The sequence below is a fragment of the Bufo bufo genome, chromosome 5, assembly GCF_905171765.1.
Source record: "Bufo bufo chromosome 5, aBufBuf1.1, whole genome shotgun sequence".
NCBI classification, from domain to species: Eukaryota; Metazoa; Chordata; class Amphibia; order Anura; family Bufonidae; genus Bufo; species Bufo bufo.
In genome coordinates, this window is record NC_053393.1 from 472,279,313 (window position 1) to 472,297,935 (window position 18,623).

At 45.9% G+C, this 18,623-nt stretch overlaps 1 protein-coding gene across 3 annotated transcripts in view; it reads right to left on the reverse strand.

Annotated features, from left to right (window-relative positions):
• Positions 1-18,623, reverse strand: part of WDR86 (WD repeat domain 86) — a 74,685-nt gene that overhangs the window by 42,260 nt on the left and 13,802 nt on the right. For all 3 annotated transcript variants that reach the window (XM_040434109.1, XM_040434110.1, XM_040434108.1), the window contains exons 3-4: positions 17,159-17,300; positions 14,634-15,054 (exon numbers count right to left, since the gene is read on the reverse strand). In XM_040434109.1, coding sequence (XP_040290043.1) covers positions 14,634-15,054; positions 17,159-17,300 — 563 coding nt within the window. The remainder of the gene's footprint in view (positions 1-14,633; positions 15,055-17,158; positions 17,301-18,623) is intronic.

Genomic DNA, 18,623 nt, shown 5'->3' on the forward strand with positions numbered 1-18,623 from the left:
TGCCTAAACTAATATGGCTGGAGAGGTGCCCTTAGCCATGCCGCGGGTAAGCCTAAAAGGGGGCATACCCTGGGGAGTATGGAAAGAAAAGGGGAGGGAAGGTGGGGCACTGGAAACGCATGCACATGAGGAGAGGGCGTGCCTCCTTTTAAGCGCGCCTACGCCCCTCCCACAAATGCAGGCTGACAAGTCAGCCTTAAGCTACTTGTGGTCATGGCTACGGCAGAGAGCGAGTGCCCCGAACGTGCCGAGACCTGAGAGAGGAAACCAACCTGCCTAAACTAATATGGCTGGAGAGGTGCCCTTAGCCATGCCGCGGGTAAGCCTAAAAGGGGGCAAAAATACATAAGAGTAGGGAGAGAAAAACCTTTAAGCAGCCGACCAAGTCACAATACCAAACTGTGGAAGGCCTGGGATATCTCGGCCTGAGAGTGGAATGTAACGTGAGAACCTGAGGAGCGTCAGTGACCCATTTGCGGATGACGTGGCCGGGGATGTGTGCTTTGAAGCCGCGGATGCAGCTCCAAAACGGAAGGAGTGTCCTGAAATGGTCTTGGGGTTGAAACCCAAGCCCGCCGTCAGAGTGCGAACATGGGAGATGCACTGCGAGGCCTCGAACGGGAGCAATGGGCGGCCAGGGGCGGAGTCCCCCAGAGCCGCCAGCCAGCTCCTGAGTACCTGGACCGGCACCATGCGTTAATGGACTGGAATAACTTCACCTCCCCTGGTGGACCCACCTGTGAGGTTGGAAGTGAGGAGGAATGGTCGTCGTGCCATACCAGCTGACCCCCGGTTGACCCTTGGACCTGGCTGAACTGGGGGTGTATTCGCTGTGTCCTAAGAACCCGCAGAACTAAGGTACATGGCAGCCTTTAGACAGTGCTGGAAAGGAGCCCAAAAGGAAGACCAACTAGGGAGGTGGAAAGCTTCTAAATAATCCCCTGACACAGCCTGCCTGCTCGGGACGGCCGCATGACTACTCTTCTGAACACCCCCTAACCGTTTGAGACAGAAAACCCGACCTACTTTCGGGGTCTTCCAACATGGAGAAAAGTTGGACTTCGGCCAAATATCGTTGATGATGTTGAAGGATAGTTGTGGAACAGGATGGCCTGGATCTTGAGGACCCATCAGCTGGGGGTGAGCCCTGAAACATGCATGAAGGGGCCCTACATTCGTTGTAATGACAAGCAGTTTGGCTGCGGCAGGGAATGAAAAGCGAGGGAGCAGTCTCGGTAGCGTACGGAACCCTACCTGGGGGAACGGGCCCTAGGGTGGAGGTTATTGGCAAGGCTAGAGTGGACTGGACAGGTGGCAGCCCCCAGTAGGACTTGACGGCCAGGAGGCTGGACTGGACGTCCGAAACCAAGGAGGCGACAGAGTTCATCCCGGCATGTAGCTGCGCCAGGGACACCTGAAGGGTGGACATGGAGACTTGCTCCAAGTCCGGGGCTGCTGGTTCAGCCAACAGTAGCCTATACAGCTCTGCTTTACGGCGGAAGCAGGGTATGGAACCCTCTCCGGTTAAGCTCCGTAACCAACTTCGGAATTGACCAACTCCTTAGGGCCGCTTGGATGCGGGTGTTTCCGGTACAGATAGGCCTTCTTCGATGTTGGAAATGCGACCTACTGCAGCTGCGAAGTGACAAATAGAAAATAACATTTGACCAGGAAGCCCCGTACCTTGCAAGCGACACCCGAGACGTGAATGGTGGTTAAAGGAGGACTAGCGAGTGTCTAGTGCTCTGAACGGCGGGACCATGGACTAAGCGTGAAATGACGTGAGAAGGCTAACCGAACTTGGCCCCAGACAGGAAAAAGAAAACTGAAGAGAAAACAAACATCAAACCTGAAATCGTACCGGAGAAAGGACTACCGAATCGAGTCTAAAACATGACAGGCGACAGAAACAGTAAATTAACAGTGTGAACCTGAAGTGACAGGTAACAGAAAATACATGATACCACGTAAGACTTTGAGTGATCCAGACACTTATGTACGCCTGAGCGCGATAACCATGGCATGAGAAGTGACGAACGTGGACCCTAAACGAAAGAGGCAACGGAAACTGGAAACGTACATCGATGCGCAGCCGATGGCAGACACGGCATGACATGAACGTAAGCCTGAAGCGTGACAGGCAACACCTGAAAAATAAAAAACACGTGGGCCTGAAGCGCAACAGGCAGCAGATGATTGATTGAAACGTAAGTCTGAAGCGTAACAGCCAAACCTATGACAAATTGAAAACGTAAGCCTGAAACGTAACAGGCAACAGATAATGAAAATAACACGTGAGCCTGAAGCGTAATAGGCAACCTAAGATAAATTAGAAACGTAAGCCTGAACGTAACAGGCAACAGATAATGAAAATAACACGTAAGCCTAAAGCGTAACAGGCAACAGATGATGAATTGAAAAACGTGAGCCTGAAACGTGACAGGCAACAGATAAAACATGGCAAAAGATGGCAGATTGAAACGTGCGTTTGAACGTGACAGGCAACAGATGGGCAGGCACCCGACATGGTGAGATGTGCACGTGAGCCTGAAGCGCAAAAAGTGGCAATGGTAATAAAGCGTGAGTCTGAAACGTGACAGGCCAATGATTGGGAAAGGAACGGACGCCTGGACAGAACAGGCCGTGGGAGGCAAGAGGCGTGAGCCTGGCCGTGACCGCCAATTGATACATAGGCCTGACACGTGACAGCAACAGCCTGTCGTGGACAGGCATGACAGAAACAAAACATGGTGACATGAACAAGAAGTGACCTGAGACGTGACTGGAGACAACCTGGTGACTACGACGTGACCCTGACACGGGTGACAAAGGAATAGGAAGTTGCATAGCAGCGTAGCCTGGAAGACCGCAAATGTGTGGTAGAAAATGAAGCAGTTGCCGGAAATGTCCGTGGATGTAGAGAGTGGAAAGCGAGGTCGGCACAAACGGGACAAATGAGCGCAACCTGGCTGATTAGCGCAGCCAGAGTGGCGCAGCACCCGGGGACTGCAAAATAATTGGCAACGTGAGGGGGAGACTACGCAGCCGGAATGCGCCAATGCGTCCCAACCGTGACATGGGGAACCATCATTTTCTTTATTTTTTTATTTTTTTTAAAAACTTCGATGCTGCTGCTTGACTGTGTGGAGAGAATAGAACTTTGGGTGTGACTGGAGTGAGAAGGACTAAAAACCCAGCACCTACCTGTTTGAACCCCGAGTGGGGAATTTTATGACCTCTGTAAGGATGCATGGATCCCTGGTTGAAGATTAACGGCAGAGTACCCAGGGTCTGCAACAATAACCTTTTTTTTTTTTTTTTTTGGAAAAAGAACACCAAAACTGGGGTCGTACTGTAGAAAATAATATTGATCGAATCTGGAATAAAAAATGATAGCGACAAAGAATAGTGATTAACAGCATGAACCTGGCCTGTAACCGGTAATGGATGAAAAACGTAAACCTGAAGCGTAACGGGGAATAAATACATAAGAGAAACGTAAGCCTGACAAACGTGACAGGCAACAGACGTGGTACAGTGGATACGTAAGCCTGAAACGTAACAGGCGACAAAAATAAAAGAAAAACGTAAGCCTGAAGCGTAACAGGCAACATGATACATTTAGAAACGTAAGCCAGAAACGTAACTGGCAACAGAAAAGAAAAATGTAAGCCTGAAACGTAACAGGCAGCAGACATAATAGATAAGAAACGTAAGCCAGAAACGTAACTGGCAACAGAAAAGAAAAACGTAAGCCTGAAACGTAACAGGCAACAGACATGATATATTAGAAACATAACCCTGGAACCGGCACTGACGGCAAATAATACGTAAGCCTGAAGCGTGACTGGCAACTGATATGGTCTGGGAAAAACGTAAGCCCGTGGCGACATGGGCAACAAATGGTAATGAATAATGCGTAAGCCTGACACGGAACAGGCCACAGACATGTTGGAGCATGAAATGACATACGTGAAACATGAAGAAAACCCGGCAACGGACACGGTGGGATGACATGGAAGCAAACCCGCCGTGTGACTGGTGACAGAACGGTGACTGAAAATAAGTATTTACCGAAACGTCCGCAGATGTAGCAGAGTGGAACAGGCGGTGGTCGACACGGGCGGAATTTGTATGAAAACCCTTGGCAGACGAAAAATGGCTAGCACGGCCGAAAACCCAGGGTCTGCAACAACAGTCAGGCATAGGGGGCGGGGGGGCGTGGGGCCCGGAGTAGTCCATAGACTGCACCATTTACCGACCCATGACCCAGGGATCCTTATGCGTCCCTGTGATCTAACGAAATACTCTGGTGGGCTGCGGATGCCCTGCGTTTGTGGGACCTGACGTGGAGGGTAGCGGGAATTGCTGAACGTGCGGTGTGAAGGGATGACCTGTGGAGTGACTTATCTCTGAAGCGTGAAAGTGTTGAAACTTATTTATTCATGTACACATACACATGCACATATATATATATATATATATATATATATATATATATATATACACACACAGACACATACACACACATATATATACACATATACATTTTTTTTTTAATTTTTTTTTTAATTTTTTTTTTAGCTGGAGTGGACAGAAGCAAAGGAGTGAATGAGGGGAGGAAGGGGGCGGGGAAGGTTCCCTGCGCCAGCTGACAGTGGCTCCGGATGACAGAGGAGGGCACGTGGGGACCCTGTAGCAGTTACTATGAGCTAAATTGCTCCTGTGTGTGTTTGATATGAGTGTGGATTAGAATTTGCGCTGCTCCCGTGTGCACCGTGCATTCGTATGAGAGCCTTTTTTTTTTTTTTTTTTTTTAATCTTTATTGAAAAATGACAGCAGCCAGCAGCTGCGTCGAAGTGAGAAGCGGCACCCCTGTTGCGGCCCTGGGTCTGGACGGACCCACCCGTGGTGACAGGGCCTGGACCAGCAAAAGAAAGGGGCAAGCTGCTGCTGCGGCCGGAGCTGGGAGAGGGAGCCCGACATCAGAGGCAGGCCGGGACGCAGGCTCCGTCGCCGAGGCAACGGAGGCGCTGCCCGGCGTTCCACGTGACCTGCCCAGGCCGGCGCCTGGAGTGAGGACGTGCCGGCCGCACCACCTGGAGTGGAAGGTGGGTAGCGAGCGTACCAGGCCGAGGGGGAGAAGCACGCCGGAGAGGGGTATGGGAGGACAGTTGGTGACTTACCCAGACAGCTTGACCGAGCGATGAGCGTTGGAGGGGAAACCCCCACCAACTTACCTGCACAGCAGCACGGCAGGACAGGGCGTGACGTCAAAGGCGGGAAGGCACTGGAAACGCACGCACATGAGGAGAGGGCGTGCCTCCTTTTAAGCGCGCCTACGCCCCTCCCACAAATGCAGGCTGACAAGTCAGCCTTAAGCTACATTATATATATATATATATATATATATATATATACACACACACACACACATACACATACACACTCACCTAAAGAATTATTAGGAACACCTGTTCTATTTCTCATTAATGCAATTATCTAGTCAACCAATCACATGGCAGTTGCTTCAATGCATTTAGGGGTGTGCTCCTGGTCAAGACAATCTCCTGAACTCCAAACTGAATGTCAGAATGGGAAAGAAAGGTGATTTAAGCAATTTTGAGCGTGGCATGGTTGCTGGTGCCAGACGGGCCGGTCTGAGTATTTCACAATATGCTCAGTTACTGGGATTTTCACGCACAACCATTTCTAGGGTTTACAAAGAATGGTGTGAAAAGGGAAAAACATCCAGTATGCGGCAGTCCTGTGGGAAAAAATGCCTTGTGGATGCTAGAGGTCAGAGGAGAATGGGCCGACTGATTCAAGCTGATAGAAGAGCAACGTTGACTGAAATAACCACTCGTTACAACCGAGGTATGCAGCAAAGCATTTGTGAAGCCACAACACGCACAACCTTGAGGCGGATGGGCTACAACAGTAGAAGACCCCACCGGGTACCACTCATCTCCACTACAAATAGGAAAAAGAGGCTACAATTTGCACGAGCTCACCAAAATTGGACTGTTGAAGACTGGAAAAATGTTGCCTGGTCTGATGAGTCTCGATTTCTGTTGAGACATTCAAATGGTAGAGTCCGAATTTGGCGTAAACAGAATGAGAACATGTATCCATCCTCTGATGGCTACTTCCAGCAGGATAATGCACCATGTCACAAAGCTCGAATCATTTCAAATTGGTTTCTTGAACATGACAATGAGTTCACTGTACTAAAATGGCCCCCACAGTCACCAGATCTCAACCCAATAGAGCATCTTTGGGATGTGGTGGAACGGGAGCTCCGTGCCCTGGATGTGCATCCCTCAAATCTCCATCAACGGCAAGATGCTATCCTATCAATATGGGCCAACATTTCTAAAGAATGCTATCAGCACCTTGTTGAATCAATGCCACGTAGAATTAAGGCAGTTCTGAAGGCAAAAGGGGGTCCAACACCGTATTAGTATAGTGTTCCTAATAATTCTTTAGGTGAGTGTATGTTTGGAGATATACATCTGCACTGTTTCTGGACATCTGTGACATTTGTGTGCAACATCCGTATATGTCAGTGCGTTTGTTGTAAGTTTTAGCTTTGGTAGCCTCACTGCCCTCTTCCCTTAATTGTTATGTAACTATGTTATGTCCCCTCGGGTGTAGTCCACCTTTTTATCTGATGTAATACATCACATATAATAAACTTTTTTATGTATTGTTCAATAAAGTATATTTATATTTTGCTACTATACCCGTCTAGTCTCAGTTTATATTCTGTTTGTGTATGTTGAAGTCAAGGGGGCAGCGGCCTCCTTACTTCAAGGCACGATAACCCCGCCCCTTACCCCTCCTCTCTACATTGTAATAGACATCTTGGCATGATGCCGGGACCGCTGCGGCAGGCTTGACCACTACTTCGGAGCCACAGTTTTCCCAGGCCACTTTATGGTGATGCTGCATATGTTGACGGAGGGCCGTGGTGCCAACATTGCCACCCTGGGCACACTTCACCTTCTGCCCACAGATTCTACAAATAGCGATGCTCACCTTCTCCGGCTGCTTAACAAAAAACTGCCACACCACCGAGTAGGTGATTTTACCCCCAACACTCCACACTGACTGACTGCTACCGCCGCTGCTTCTGTGAACCCCTGCACCACATCTTTCCGGGCAGGTAGGCTCCTGCTAAGCGGGTGGTCTACCCTGGGCACAATTGACTCCAGACCTCCCACTGCTTCCACCCTGCTGACTCACGGGCCACGCTAGCAACTTGCTGGCTTTGCCGCGGCCTCACAGGCAAGCTGCCACCCTCTTCTCCCGATGATGATGAAGCCCCTAATTTACCCAGCTCCCAAGTGCACTCAGCTACATCATCATCATTATCGAGTACTGTCTGAGACTGCACGTCACTGATGTCCTCCTCAACGGTCTATGGGTCGCAACACCAGCTCTCACGCCACTCTCCTCATCACTACTTGCCCGCCTACCGGAGGAAGCAGTGGATGTCTTCTCCACATCTTGGCTGGGCAGTAGCTGCTGACTGTCCTCTAGTAGCTCGCCCTTGCTGTTTAGTGGAGCTGAGCCCACAGTATATAATACTTCTCTGGCTGAGGGAACAGAAAGGGACAGAGGCAGGTTGAGGACAGGTGAGGGCACAGGGCCTGCTCCCGGGCAATGCCAACTAAGCGTTGTGTCAGACGAACCCACTGATTCTTGGCTTGGGGTGTCTGATGTCACTTGGGATGAAGTGGATGACTGAGTCAACCATTCCAGAACCGCTGGGTTGCTGGTCTACTAGATGACACCAGGAGCTCAGACTTCTCGCTGCGACCCCTGCTGCCACGCCCCCTTACTCTGCTGCAACCTGTGCCTGCGCCAGAAACATCTAGGCCTGTGCCCCTCCCCTGTACAGGGCCTGGCACTTCTCTGTCTGACATACTGTTAGATGAAATAAATAAATAAAAAGGAAATTAATACATCCCCAAAAAGTCAGTAATTTTCTCACTTCACCACACAATGGCTAATAAGCCCTATATTTTTTGCCACTAATACACGCCAAAACGGGCTTTAGAACATATAACTGCACCGCTGAATGGCATATACATATATATATTTTGCCACTAATACACGCCAAAAAGGGCTGTAATTTTCTCACTTCACCACACAACGGCTGATAAGCCCTTTTTTTCCCACTAATACAAGCCAAAAAATGCTTTAGAACATATAACTGCACCGCACAAGGGCAAATAAGACGTAAAAATATTTCCTTGTAATAAACCCTGTTAATGGCCGTATCAAACAGCACTTGCACCCCAATAACAAGAACGGTTTGCTGGAATTACAGGGCTGTATAATGGCAATTTGGATCCCCAGTCAATGCAGCAAGGTGTAATAGGATTGTTCCTATTACCCAGGCTGTAAACTCCCCTACTGAACCCTGTTCTGCTTGAATACTGTGGAATGATTCCCTGAACTTCTATACAGCAAAATAAAAGTTTTAAAGTCTTTTCTAGCACTGTCCCTAGAGCCTGCTGACGTCTCTCCCTGCACTAAGTTCACTGGAAAATGGCTAAATCCAAGATGGCTGATGCTATTTATAGGGCTGTGACATCACAGGGCTGTCTGGCTGCTGATTGGCTGCATGCATGGCATTGTGGGTGACCCCTCGTTCCCAGAGTTCCTTGCTCCATGTCCTAACACGTGCAGCAGCTATTTTAGGAAAAAATGTGATTCATTACCAGGAAGTGTGAGGAAATTTGGATTCGGTGCAACTCAAATTTTTCCTGAAATTCGGATTGAATTCCACTTTGTCAACTTCGATTCGCTCATCTCTACTGATGACCTATCCAGAGGATAGATCATCAGTATTAAAGTCTTGGAAACCCCCTTTAAAAAGAGAAAAAATGTGACAGCAGCATTTTTTGCACTGATATGGTTGAAATAATGGTGCGTATTACCCCCGATGTATCGTTTGTTAGTTTTTTTTATTCTTTGGATAATCCCTTTATTTGCCAACATGCAAGAATACTTCAGGAGGGGAAATGTTTAATATAAAGCTCTCATTTGTTCTTAGAAGTTTCAAGTTAAAATAAAGTGAACACATTCCCTTTAACTATCTGTAAATTAAAATAGTCTCCCCAGAGTACATTGACCTCACAAGATACACAGTGTACATTGAAATGAAAAATTCCACATGGTGTGCTAATCTTTCTCATGATGGCAGCTGAACCTCAGTCTGTCAGTATCAGGGTAAGGGGCAGGGAAGGGGGCGCGGTTACCTTGACTTTAAGCGCGAACGGAGGATAAAAGAACGTTTTTCATACTTCTGCCTCATCAGAATGCAGTAAGAAAATCATCATTAGAAACTCACTGCCGGCTACTTGAAGGTACTGCTGGCGATTTGGGATGGGTTTTGCAGGTTCCCTTTAATTGTTTTTGAGCAGGGGGTCGTGCTGTGTGAACAGCGACCTGCTGCCCAGAAACAATGAATCTGCCTCCCTCATCGGCATACAGTAGGGGCTCAAACACACAACCGTTGTTTGGGTCCGCAGACAAGCCGCATTTTTTGCTCACACATTCACTTCAATGGGGCTGCAAAAGATGCGGAGAGCACTCCATTCCAGGGGGGTGCAAAATAAATACATGTCCTATTCTTGTGCGTTTTGTGGACAAGAATAGGCATTTCTATTATGGGCTGCCCGTTCCATTTGGCAAATTGCAGAATGCTGCATGTAAGTCCAGCTCTTTACCTCCACTGACAAGCTAACCGCACTTATAAGAGCTACTAAACTGGTACATGGATTGCAGGATAAAACTTACCAGGAAAGATTAACGGACCTTAACATGTATAGCTTGGAAGAAAGACGAGACAGAGGGGATATGATAGAAACTTTTAAATACATAAAGGGAATCAACAAGGTAAAAGAGGAGAGAATATTTAAAAGAAGAAAAACTGCTACAAGAGGACATAGTTTTAAATTAGAGGGGCAAAGGTTTAAAAGTAATATCAGGAAGTATTACTTTCCTGAGAGAGTAGTGGATGCATGGAATAGCCTTCCTGCAGAAGTGGTAGCTGCAAATACAGTGAAGGAGTTTAAGCATGCATGGGATAGGCATAAGGCCATCCTTCATATAAGATAGGGCCAGGGGCTATCCATAGTACTCAGTATATTGGGCAGACTAGATGGGCCAAATGGTTCTTATCTGCCGACACATTCTATCTTTCTATATGTTTCTATAAGACAATGGGGGCATATCCTAGCGATATGCCCCCATTGTCTGTAATAAGACAACCCCTTTAAGGTTGCAACCATTTTTCATTTTTCTATTTTCCTCACCACCTTCCAAGAGCTATACATTTTTAACTTTTCCATTCACATAAAGGCTTGTTTTTGTGGGACAGGTTGCATCATTTACAGTAATTTTCCCTTAAAAAAAAATCTTTGTGGGTGAAATTGAAAAAACAAAACAAACGCATCCCGCCATTGTTTTTGGATTTTTGTTTTTATTGTGTTTCCTATGTGCTAAAAATGACATGACGACCTTATTTTGTTAGCATGATTACGGAGATACCAAGTTGATGTTGTTTTTATTATGTTTTACTACTACTAAAAAATAAAAACCTTTAAAAATAAAAAAATGTCTTTTCATCACCATATGCTAACATCCTTAATTTACAGATATTTCTATCTACAGAACTCTGTGGCGGCTTCGTTTTACAGAGTAAGCACTAATTTTTAATGGTACCATTTTGTACTTTTTAATCCCTCTTCATTCATTTTTTTTCATTAGTGAAAAACAGAAATTTTAGCTATTTTGTTTTTTATTTAGTACAGCATTTGCACATATACTTTTATAATACTTCAGACATTTTTGTACATGGTGATACCAATTATATATTTTTATTATTTATTTTTATATGCCAAATTGTAAAATGGGATGATATAAATTTTTAATAGTTTGTGTTTTTATAGTATATTTTTAGAAATGTTTTTACATTTAATTGTAATCCTTTTAGGGAACTTGAACCATACACTGCAACTGTATGCTATTGCAGTCTATGGAAAAGGGAATTCTCCACACTGCCTGAGGCAGGGCTTAACAGGCAGCTTCTTAATACAGGCCTGGGAGCCTACACAAGTAACTCCACAGTAACTGATCATTCTCACTGCAGATGTGTCTGATCGGGGGACAGATACCCATACAGATACTGCGGTCACTATCAACATATATGAGAGTTGTTGTTAGCCCTCTGGTTGTTTGTTTGTTTGTTTGTTTGTTTGTTTCTTGGGTGAGGACTTACGTAGACTTATCAATGACCTACAATATGTTTGGTAAGCTTTGGTAATGACTGTGATTAGAATTTTTATCATAATTTGTCTGATACTCAGAGAGTAGAATCTGAAAGGGATCAATTTTTTTATGGGGCTCCTGTCTTTTTCATATATCACTGATGGAGGTGATCATCGAGAAATACTGGAGAGGCCGCCAAGATATGCTCTTATGTTCCTTGGTAAAATATATAACACTGTGTTCAATTGCAATGTCTGTCTGAACTAGGTCCATGTCAGTTTTACTAATCCAGGTTACAGTATATCCAGCACCGGTAAGTCAAAATCAATTAGATTTGTTGAAGAACTCAGGAGGAAATATTACAAGTCATGTTAATTGCTTCCATAGCTCAAATGGATGGTAGGACAAGCGATAGGAAAAGTTCTCCTAAAAGTTTCTACCAAACAGTGGAACTGAGGGAACAACTTGAATAAATCATGAAACACCTTCAAGATAGCTAAAAAAAAACAGTCCAGCTGATTTTGACTTACAGTACCACTACTAGATATGTCTATCTGGGTCTTTTCTCTCATCTCAGCTTAGCTGCCTCACACGATAGATCTAGAACAAGGCAAATAAAAGACAAGCCTCTAAACCTATTGCATAAAATATTAACAAAGGTTCTGTAGTTTGAATAATAAAATCTATAAAAACATAACTGAGCACGAAGAATGACAATACATTATGGTGTAGTATATATGGTGTATGTGATATCCCCAGGCTCTGAAAACTCTGGTACCTATTAGTAATTGTACACCAAGCTTCGCAATAACCCTGCCCCCAACGCACACCAGATGTTTTCAAGCCTTTTGGGATGACAACCCCTCCATGTCTCCTCTGTACTGCCAGACTCACAACTGTAATTGGGTTTGATAAAATGTTGTCACGGTTTGACCCTCTCTAAGGAGAACTTATGTTAATATCCTTGCTGTCCACCATGAATGTGCAACAGACATAGGACAGGCTAGAAAATTAAAATGCAGAGCAGAGGTGTATGACCATGACTAGACCCAGGGTAGTAGGGGGCCGCTGCATAAGCATCTGCAAAATCATCAGCACTGTTTGCCCAGTGCAGTGCCATGAAGCAGCTGCTCAGAAGAAGGCTAGGGCTTCTGCACCGCCACATATCTTTGTAATCAGAAGCACACGGAGAAGCTAAACAGTTTTTTCTTACCTCCCTCGCATGAAACTGCTGTGCCAGGGCAGGCCAGGCCATAGACCCTACACAGAAATCTCCCGTTGGGCCAAAGCCTGAGGGCCACCCAAGCCCTCATGGCCACCAGTCGGGCACAAAGTGATCTGATGCTCTCTGCATTCATTAATGATAAGAGCGTCAGGCATCTGGCTGGCCGAAGAAAGTGCCCTCCTGCATTCAAAAGTACTGCCATCCTCAGTATGATGATAGAGTTGAATACTGCGGTAGGGGTGGCAGTATTTTGTGCTACACTGTGTATTTTTGGTTCTACTAGGGCAGCATTTTGTGATGCACTACAGTATTGAAGGACTCACCTACATATGTTGGTCCTGCCTACTTATATTGGCCATGCCTTCTATTAGTGTGGACCTGTCTACAACATGAGGCCACTTTTATTTATTTTTTCCAGGGCTATCTTAAGTCCCCAGTCGTCCTTAGGGCTGTGCTCTGGAATCCAGAAACAAATGTAAGTTGCATTGTCCTGGTTGGGCCAAGTTGGCCATCATTACATCTCCTATGAATGTTTTAACCCAGCTTCTGTAGACTACAGAATTCCATATCCTCTTAATATTGCGCCTCAGAAGTCTAGGAAAACTGGGTGAGAGCCAATTTGTAAGCTGTGAAGATGGTCATACTGACTATCACCTAGTTTGACCAGAAACAAAGAAAGTTCCCATGGAGTTGCACTCCAAAAATAAGGTAAAGATAAAAGTTATTCTTTTGTGGGGAAAGCATGGAGATGACTTAGGCTACTTTCACATTAGCGTTTTTTAGGGATCCGTCATGTTACCATAATACAACCGCATGCATCCATCATGAACGGATCCGTCATAAACACCATTGAAAGTCAATGGGTGACGGATCAGTTTTCTATTGTGTCAAAGAAAACAGATCCGTCCCCATTGACTTACATTGTGTGCCAGGACGGATCCGTCTTGCTCCGCACCACATCGTGGACAGAAAAACGATGCAGGCAGCGTTTTGGTGTCCGCCTCCAGAGCGGAATGGTGACTGATCGGAGGCAAACTGATGCATTCTGAGCGGATCCTTTTCCATTCAGAATGCGTTAGGGCAAAACTGATCCATTTTGGACGGCTTGTGAGAGCCCTGAACGGATCTCACAAACGGAAAGCCAAAGCGCTAGTGTGAAAGTAGCCTTACATATTCACCAACTTTTACTCAATTTTCTCAGAGTCTTGAATGGTATATCAAGCTATGCAACAATATACCATTGAGCAGTCAGGGAAATCAAGGTGACAACCCTTGGAGCTATAATGGCGGTCATATTGTTTGTCACCCAACTTTCCCAGGAACAGGTATAACTAAGATAAAATCTGTAATAATGTCATCACTTGACAGAAGAGGATGACTTAGAAGACTTTTATTCGGAGTTGGGGGTTCTTTGAAACTAGAGACCCGTGGCAGCACTTACACTACACTGTAGACTGATCAGTGAGCACCGATGATTTTGATGATCATTGCCTGCTTGTTAGCTGCATACAGACAATGCTCGGGCATAGATGGGGCTGAGCAATCATTACTACAACTGTTTGTCCCCATACAGCTTATACAGGATGATGTTTTGCCAACAAGTAAGAATTTTTGGTGCCACAGAAAATGTACATGGACCAATTCAGTAAGGAGCATTGGGCCGAACATTTGTTCCAGATAATTGGCCCGATCCTCGGCCTCAGTCAAAGGGCCCATAGTCTCTGGTCAAAAATGTGATAAACATTAGATCAGTGGGATCCAACTGCTAGGACGCCCACCAGTCAATAGACTAGGGTTCCCCAGTGCCTCTCTCTTCTCGGGGAACAGTTGCATGGAATGGTGACGGAACATAAGCGCTGCTGCTATAGCCAAATCTAAAGGAGGCTGCAGAAACAAATTGACAGCACCCCAATCCAGCAATTAGTAGGGGTCCAAGCAGTCATAGCTCCACCGATCTAACATTTACTATCTTGATGTGACCACCATTGAAATACCCCTGTAAGGAACGTCTGATTCTACCAGTGTTTCTCCCAGCCTACCGTGGAGGTACGTTCATTCTGTCAATCCTTATGAGATGGGAGGTAAGTAGTATGTTTAGCATAAAATGATTGTATCACTTACCTCCAGACATATAACAGATCCCTGATGATCTCTAAATACTTTAAGCTGGTCACCGGTGACCATGTTCCACCTCCGGATGGTATAGTCCGTGCTGCCAGAAAACAGTTCTCTGTTGGGGGTGTCCAGCACTATACACAGTATGGCACCTAAATGCCCCCTTAATGTCTGGTAACAGCACCCACTAAATGCTTCCCAGATCTTCACTGTACAGTCGGTGCTTCCGGTCACAAGGAATTCTTTCTTTTCCTTGCTGTCAAGGTCTGATTCCTCCAGGATGTCACTGGATGAAAAATGTGTTAAGACTAAGATGCAGTTTCTGTGACCCTGAAACTCCTGAAGAGGTCTCCCAGAGTCCACGTCCCAGCAGCGAGCGGTTCTGTCGTAAGATCCACTGAAGACCAAGTTCCTGACCACAAGTATCCTGCCGGAGAGTTCATATTGTGAAATGAAGGTAGTGTGCAAGCAATTACTGTAATAACTGGTTCTTTGAGACAAGCAGATAGAAAACTAAAGTACATAAATATACTGATAGTAAACTAATTATATACAGTATGGAATGTACAGAATCATTTTTTGGGCAGTGTCTAGAGTTTCCCAACCAAGATTCCAGTAACCCTGGGGTTTCTTGAGCCCTGTTTAGGGGTTCCTCAGGAAACAACAAGACCTGTCACTGTTAGGCCTCATGCACACGACCGTTTCCGTTTTTTGCGATTCGCAAACCGCGGATCCGCAAAAAACGGAAGCCGCCCGTGTGCCTTCTGAAATTTGCGCCACATTGTAGAAATGACTATTCTTATCCGCAAAACGGACAAGAATAGGACATGCTATATTTTTGGGCTGGGCCACGGAACGGAGCAAAGGATGCGGACAGCACACGGAGTGCTGTCCGCATCTTTTGCGGCCCCATGGAAGTAAATGGGTTCGCACCCGAGCCGCAAAAACTGCGGCTCGGAGGCGGACCCAAAAAACGGTTGTGTGCATGAGGCCTTAGGCTACTTTCGCACTTGCGTTCTCTATACCGGAATTACCAGAATTAAACTGATCTGTTTTGATTTTGCACATCAGGATCCATCCGTTCGGATGCGGCTATGTGAAGTCAAAATGGTAAAAACGGATCCATCACTAAATACATTGAAAGTCAATGGATGACGGATCTAGTTTTTTAGGCTCCTAAAAAAACGGATCTGTTACCATTGACTTACATTGTTTTCAGTGCAGGATCCATTTTTTTTTCAGTATGAGCGGACACAAAACCGCAGCTTGTGTCCAGTTACCAAACGGAATACTGCAGGAACGGAAGACGTCCTGATGCATCCTGAACGGATCTCTTTCCATTCAGAATGCATGAGGACTAAATGGAAACGTTTTCTTCTGGTATTGAGATCGTCTGCCGGATCTCAATACCGGAAAACAACAACTCAAGTGTGAAAGTAGCCTTTTAGAGTGTAGGGTAGTGTGTCTTCCCCCGCCTCGATTTACAGGGCCAGGTGAGATGACTATGTAGGAACCTGATCCAATTAATCAAGAAGGAGAGACAGGGGACGCAGGGGAAGCAAGGGTGCACAGAATGACTTGGTTCCACCCTCAGTGCACTTAACTGCTCATTTGCATATGGATTTAAAGTAATTTTTCCTCCAGAGTGAAGCAATGGATCACTAAGCGACAGGTATCATTACATTCAGCAGCTCTGGTCCTACAAGGCCTTGCAAGTGGTTTATCAGTACATTTCCTTGTGACAGACTGCCTTTAAAGGGATTGGCCCATCTCAAACATCGGAGGCATATCTCTAGAATATGCCCCCAATATCGGATAGGTGTGGGTCCCACCTCTGGGACCAGCACCTTTCACTAGAATGGAAGGAGAGTGAACTGCACATGCACGGCCGCCCTCCATTCATTTCTATGGGCTTAAAATAGCTGATCGTTGTCAGCCCCATAACAGTGAATGGCGCAGTGACCGTGCTTGCGCGGTGCGCTTTCTATTTATTTCTATGGGAGCTGACTGCTCTGCTATTTTTGGCACTCCCATAGAAATGAATGGAGGGCGGCTGTGCATGCGCAGTCTGCTCTCCTTCACTTTGTGAGCTCCATTCTAGAGATAGGTGCAGGTCTCAGAGGTGGGATCCGAACCTATTAGCGATATGCCACCAATGTCTGAGATGAGGCAACCCCTTTAAGTAACTCCATAAACAGAAAATACCGTTAATAGATTTCTCCATATCAGAACAGTGTAGCCGGGGAAAAGTCAATGTCCCTGCGACCTGCAGCTATTTCTGGATGACTACCGCTGGTAATGGTAGCACTTCTGTTAAGGGTCGTAAATTAGGGAGTTCCTGTTTATACATTGACTTAATATTTCATGTCGAAGAGCAGAATGACTCCCTATTCACTAAGCGGAGTGCTCACTATGGCCACTTCTGTCCTGAGCAAATTAGTTAAAGCAGAACAGACATGAAGAATGACAGAACTGTTAGGATCGAAACTTGTATTCATTACAGGAAGTATCCGGGGAAAGCCATTACCCACCTGTTCACGATGGATGTGTGTCCGGTGTACACAGTGAGACACTGACCTGTCGACACCTCCCATTTTCTCACAGTGTGATCGGCGCTGCATGTGAAAGCCGCCTCATTCTCCAGGTGACAAAACGTAATGTAGCTGCTATGTCCTGTGGCCATTTGTGTGCAAAAGAACAGAAATCATTGATGAGAAGGAATCTCCCAACTCCTCAAAAACAGAGCCATCTACATAGAATACGAGTAGCTACACACAAGTGCTAATCCTGGACAACCCCTTTAAGGCTCATTCACACGTCCGCAATTGTGGTCCGCATCCGTTCCGCAATTGTGCGGAACGAGTGCGGACCCATTCATTCTCGATAGGGACAGAATGGATGCGGACAGCACACAGTGTGCTGTCCGCATCCGCATTTCCAGAGCGCGCCGCCGATCTTCCGGTCCGCGGCTCCGGGAAAAAAATAGAACATGTCCTATTCTTGTCCGCAATTGCGGACAAGAATAGGCATTTCTATGGGGGTGCGGATCCGCAATACACTACGGACGTGTGAATGGACCCTAAGGATGCTTTCACAAATGGGTTTTGGTGGTGTTTTTCTTAATTTTTTTCATTTTCATGGCATTTTTTGTTGGTTTTTTTGCAGGAAAAACACCAGCTTCAGATGTTAGCTGAAGGTCTAAGGGAAATACGAAATGCTGGACACAGAAGGGTTTTTATTGCTGCTAGTGGTTTGTACATTAAGTGGTGTTTTTTTGTCTCTCTTGTGATAGCACAATAGCTTTTGGTTTTCTATGCGCATTTATCTTCTCTATAGGGGAAAAACACCATAAAGAAAATCTTAAGCAGGCACACTGTTGTAGTATACGGGAGTTGTAATACCCGTTACTACCAAAGGTCACTTGGTGTGCTGTTGTCCCTTCTTAATTATGGAAAGTTGTTGTATGTCAGTTTTGTAAAATGCAATGTAATGTGTGTATTTCCCTGTCACTGAGACTTGCATGCACAGGCCTGCTGGGGGTGTAATTACAGCTTCTGGTCCATAGAGGGAGCTAGGGAGCCCTAGTTTATAAAAGGCCAGACAGGGAAGTGCAAGGCAGACGGAGTCTAGTGTCTGTAATCTACAGATGGAGATTAGATAATGTCTGAGACAAGTCCAGGCCTGAAGCCTGCTGTTCAGGAGAAGATTCCCTCCTGAATTCCTACATGCAGAAGCAGGAATACCTTAGCCTGAGGAACCATTCAGAAGCTAGGAGAGACTGAGGCAAATATCAGAGGAGCCAGAGGTATTGAGGAAACAGAGGAGGTACTTATGAAAGCCATAATCAAGGATATAAAGCCAGACTTAGGTTAATGGGCCTTGGTGAAGAATTGCTATATTCCAGGATCAGACAGAATTAGAGTGCTAGCTCCTGTGCTGCGAATCCTGCGTTTTACACTCTGTAATTACCCTGCTGTACTGAATTGCCTGCATCGA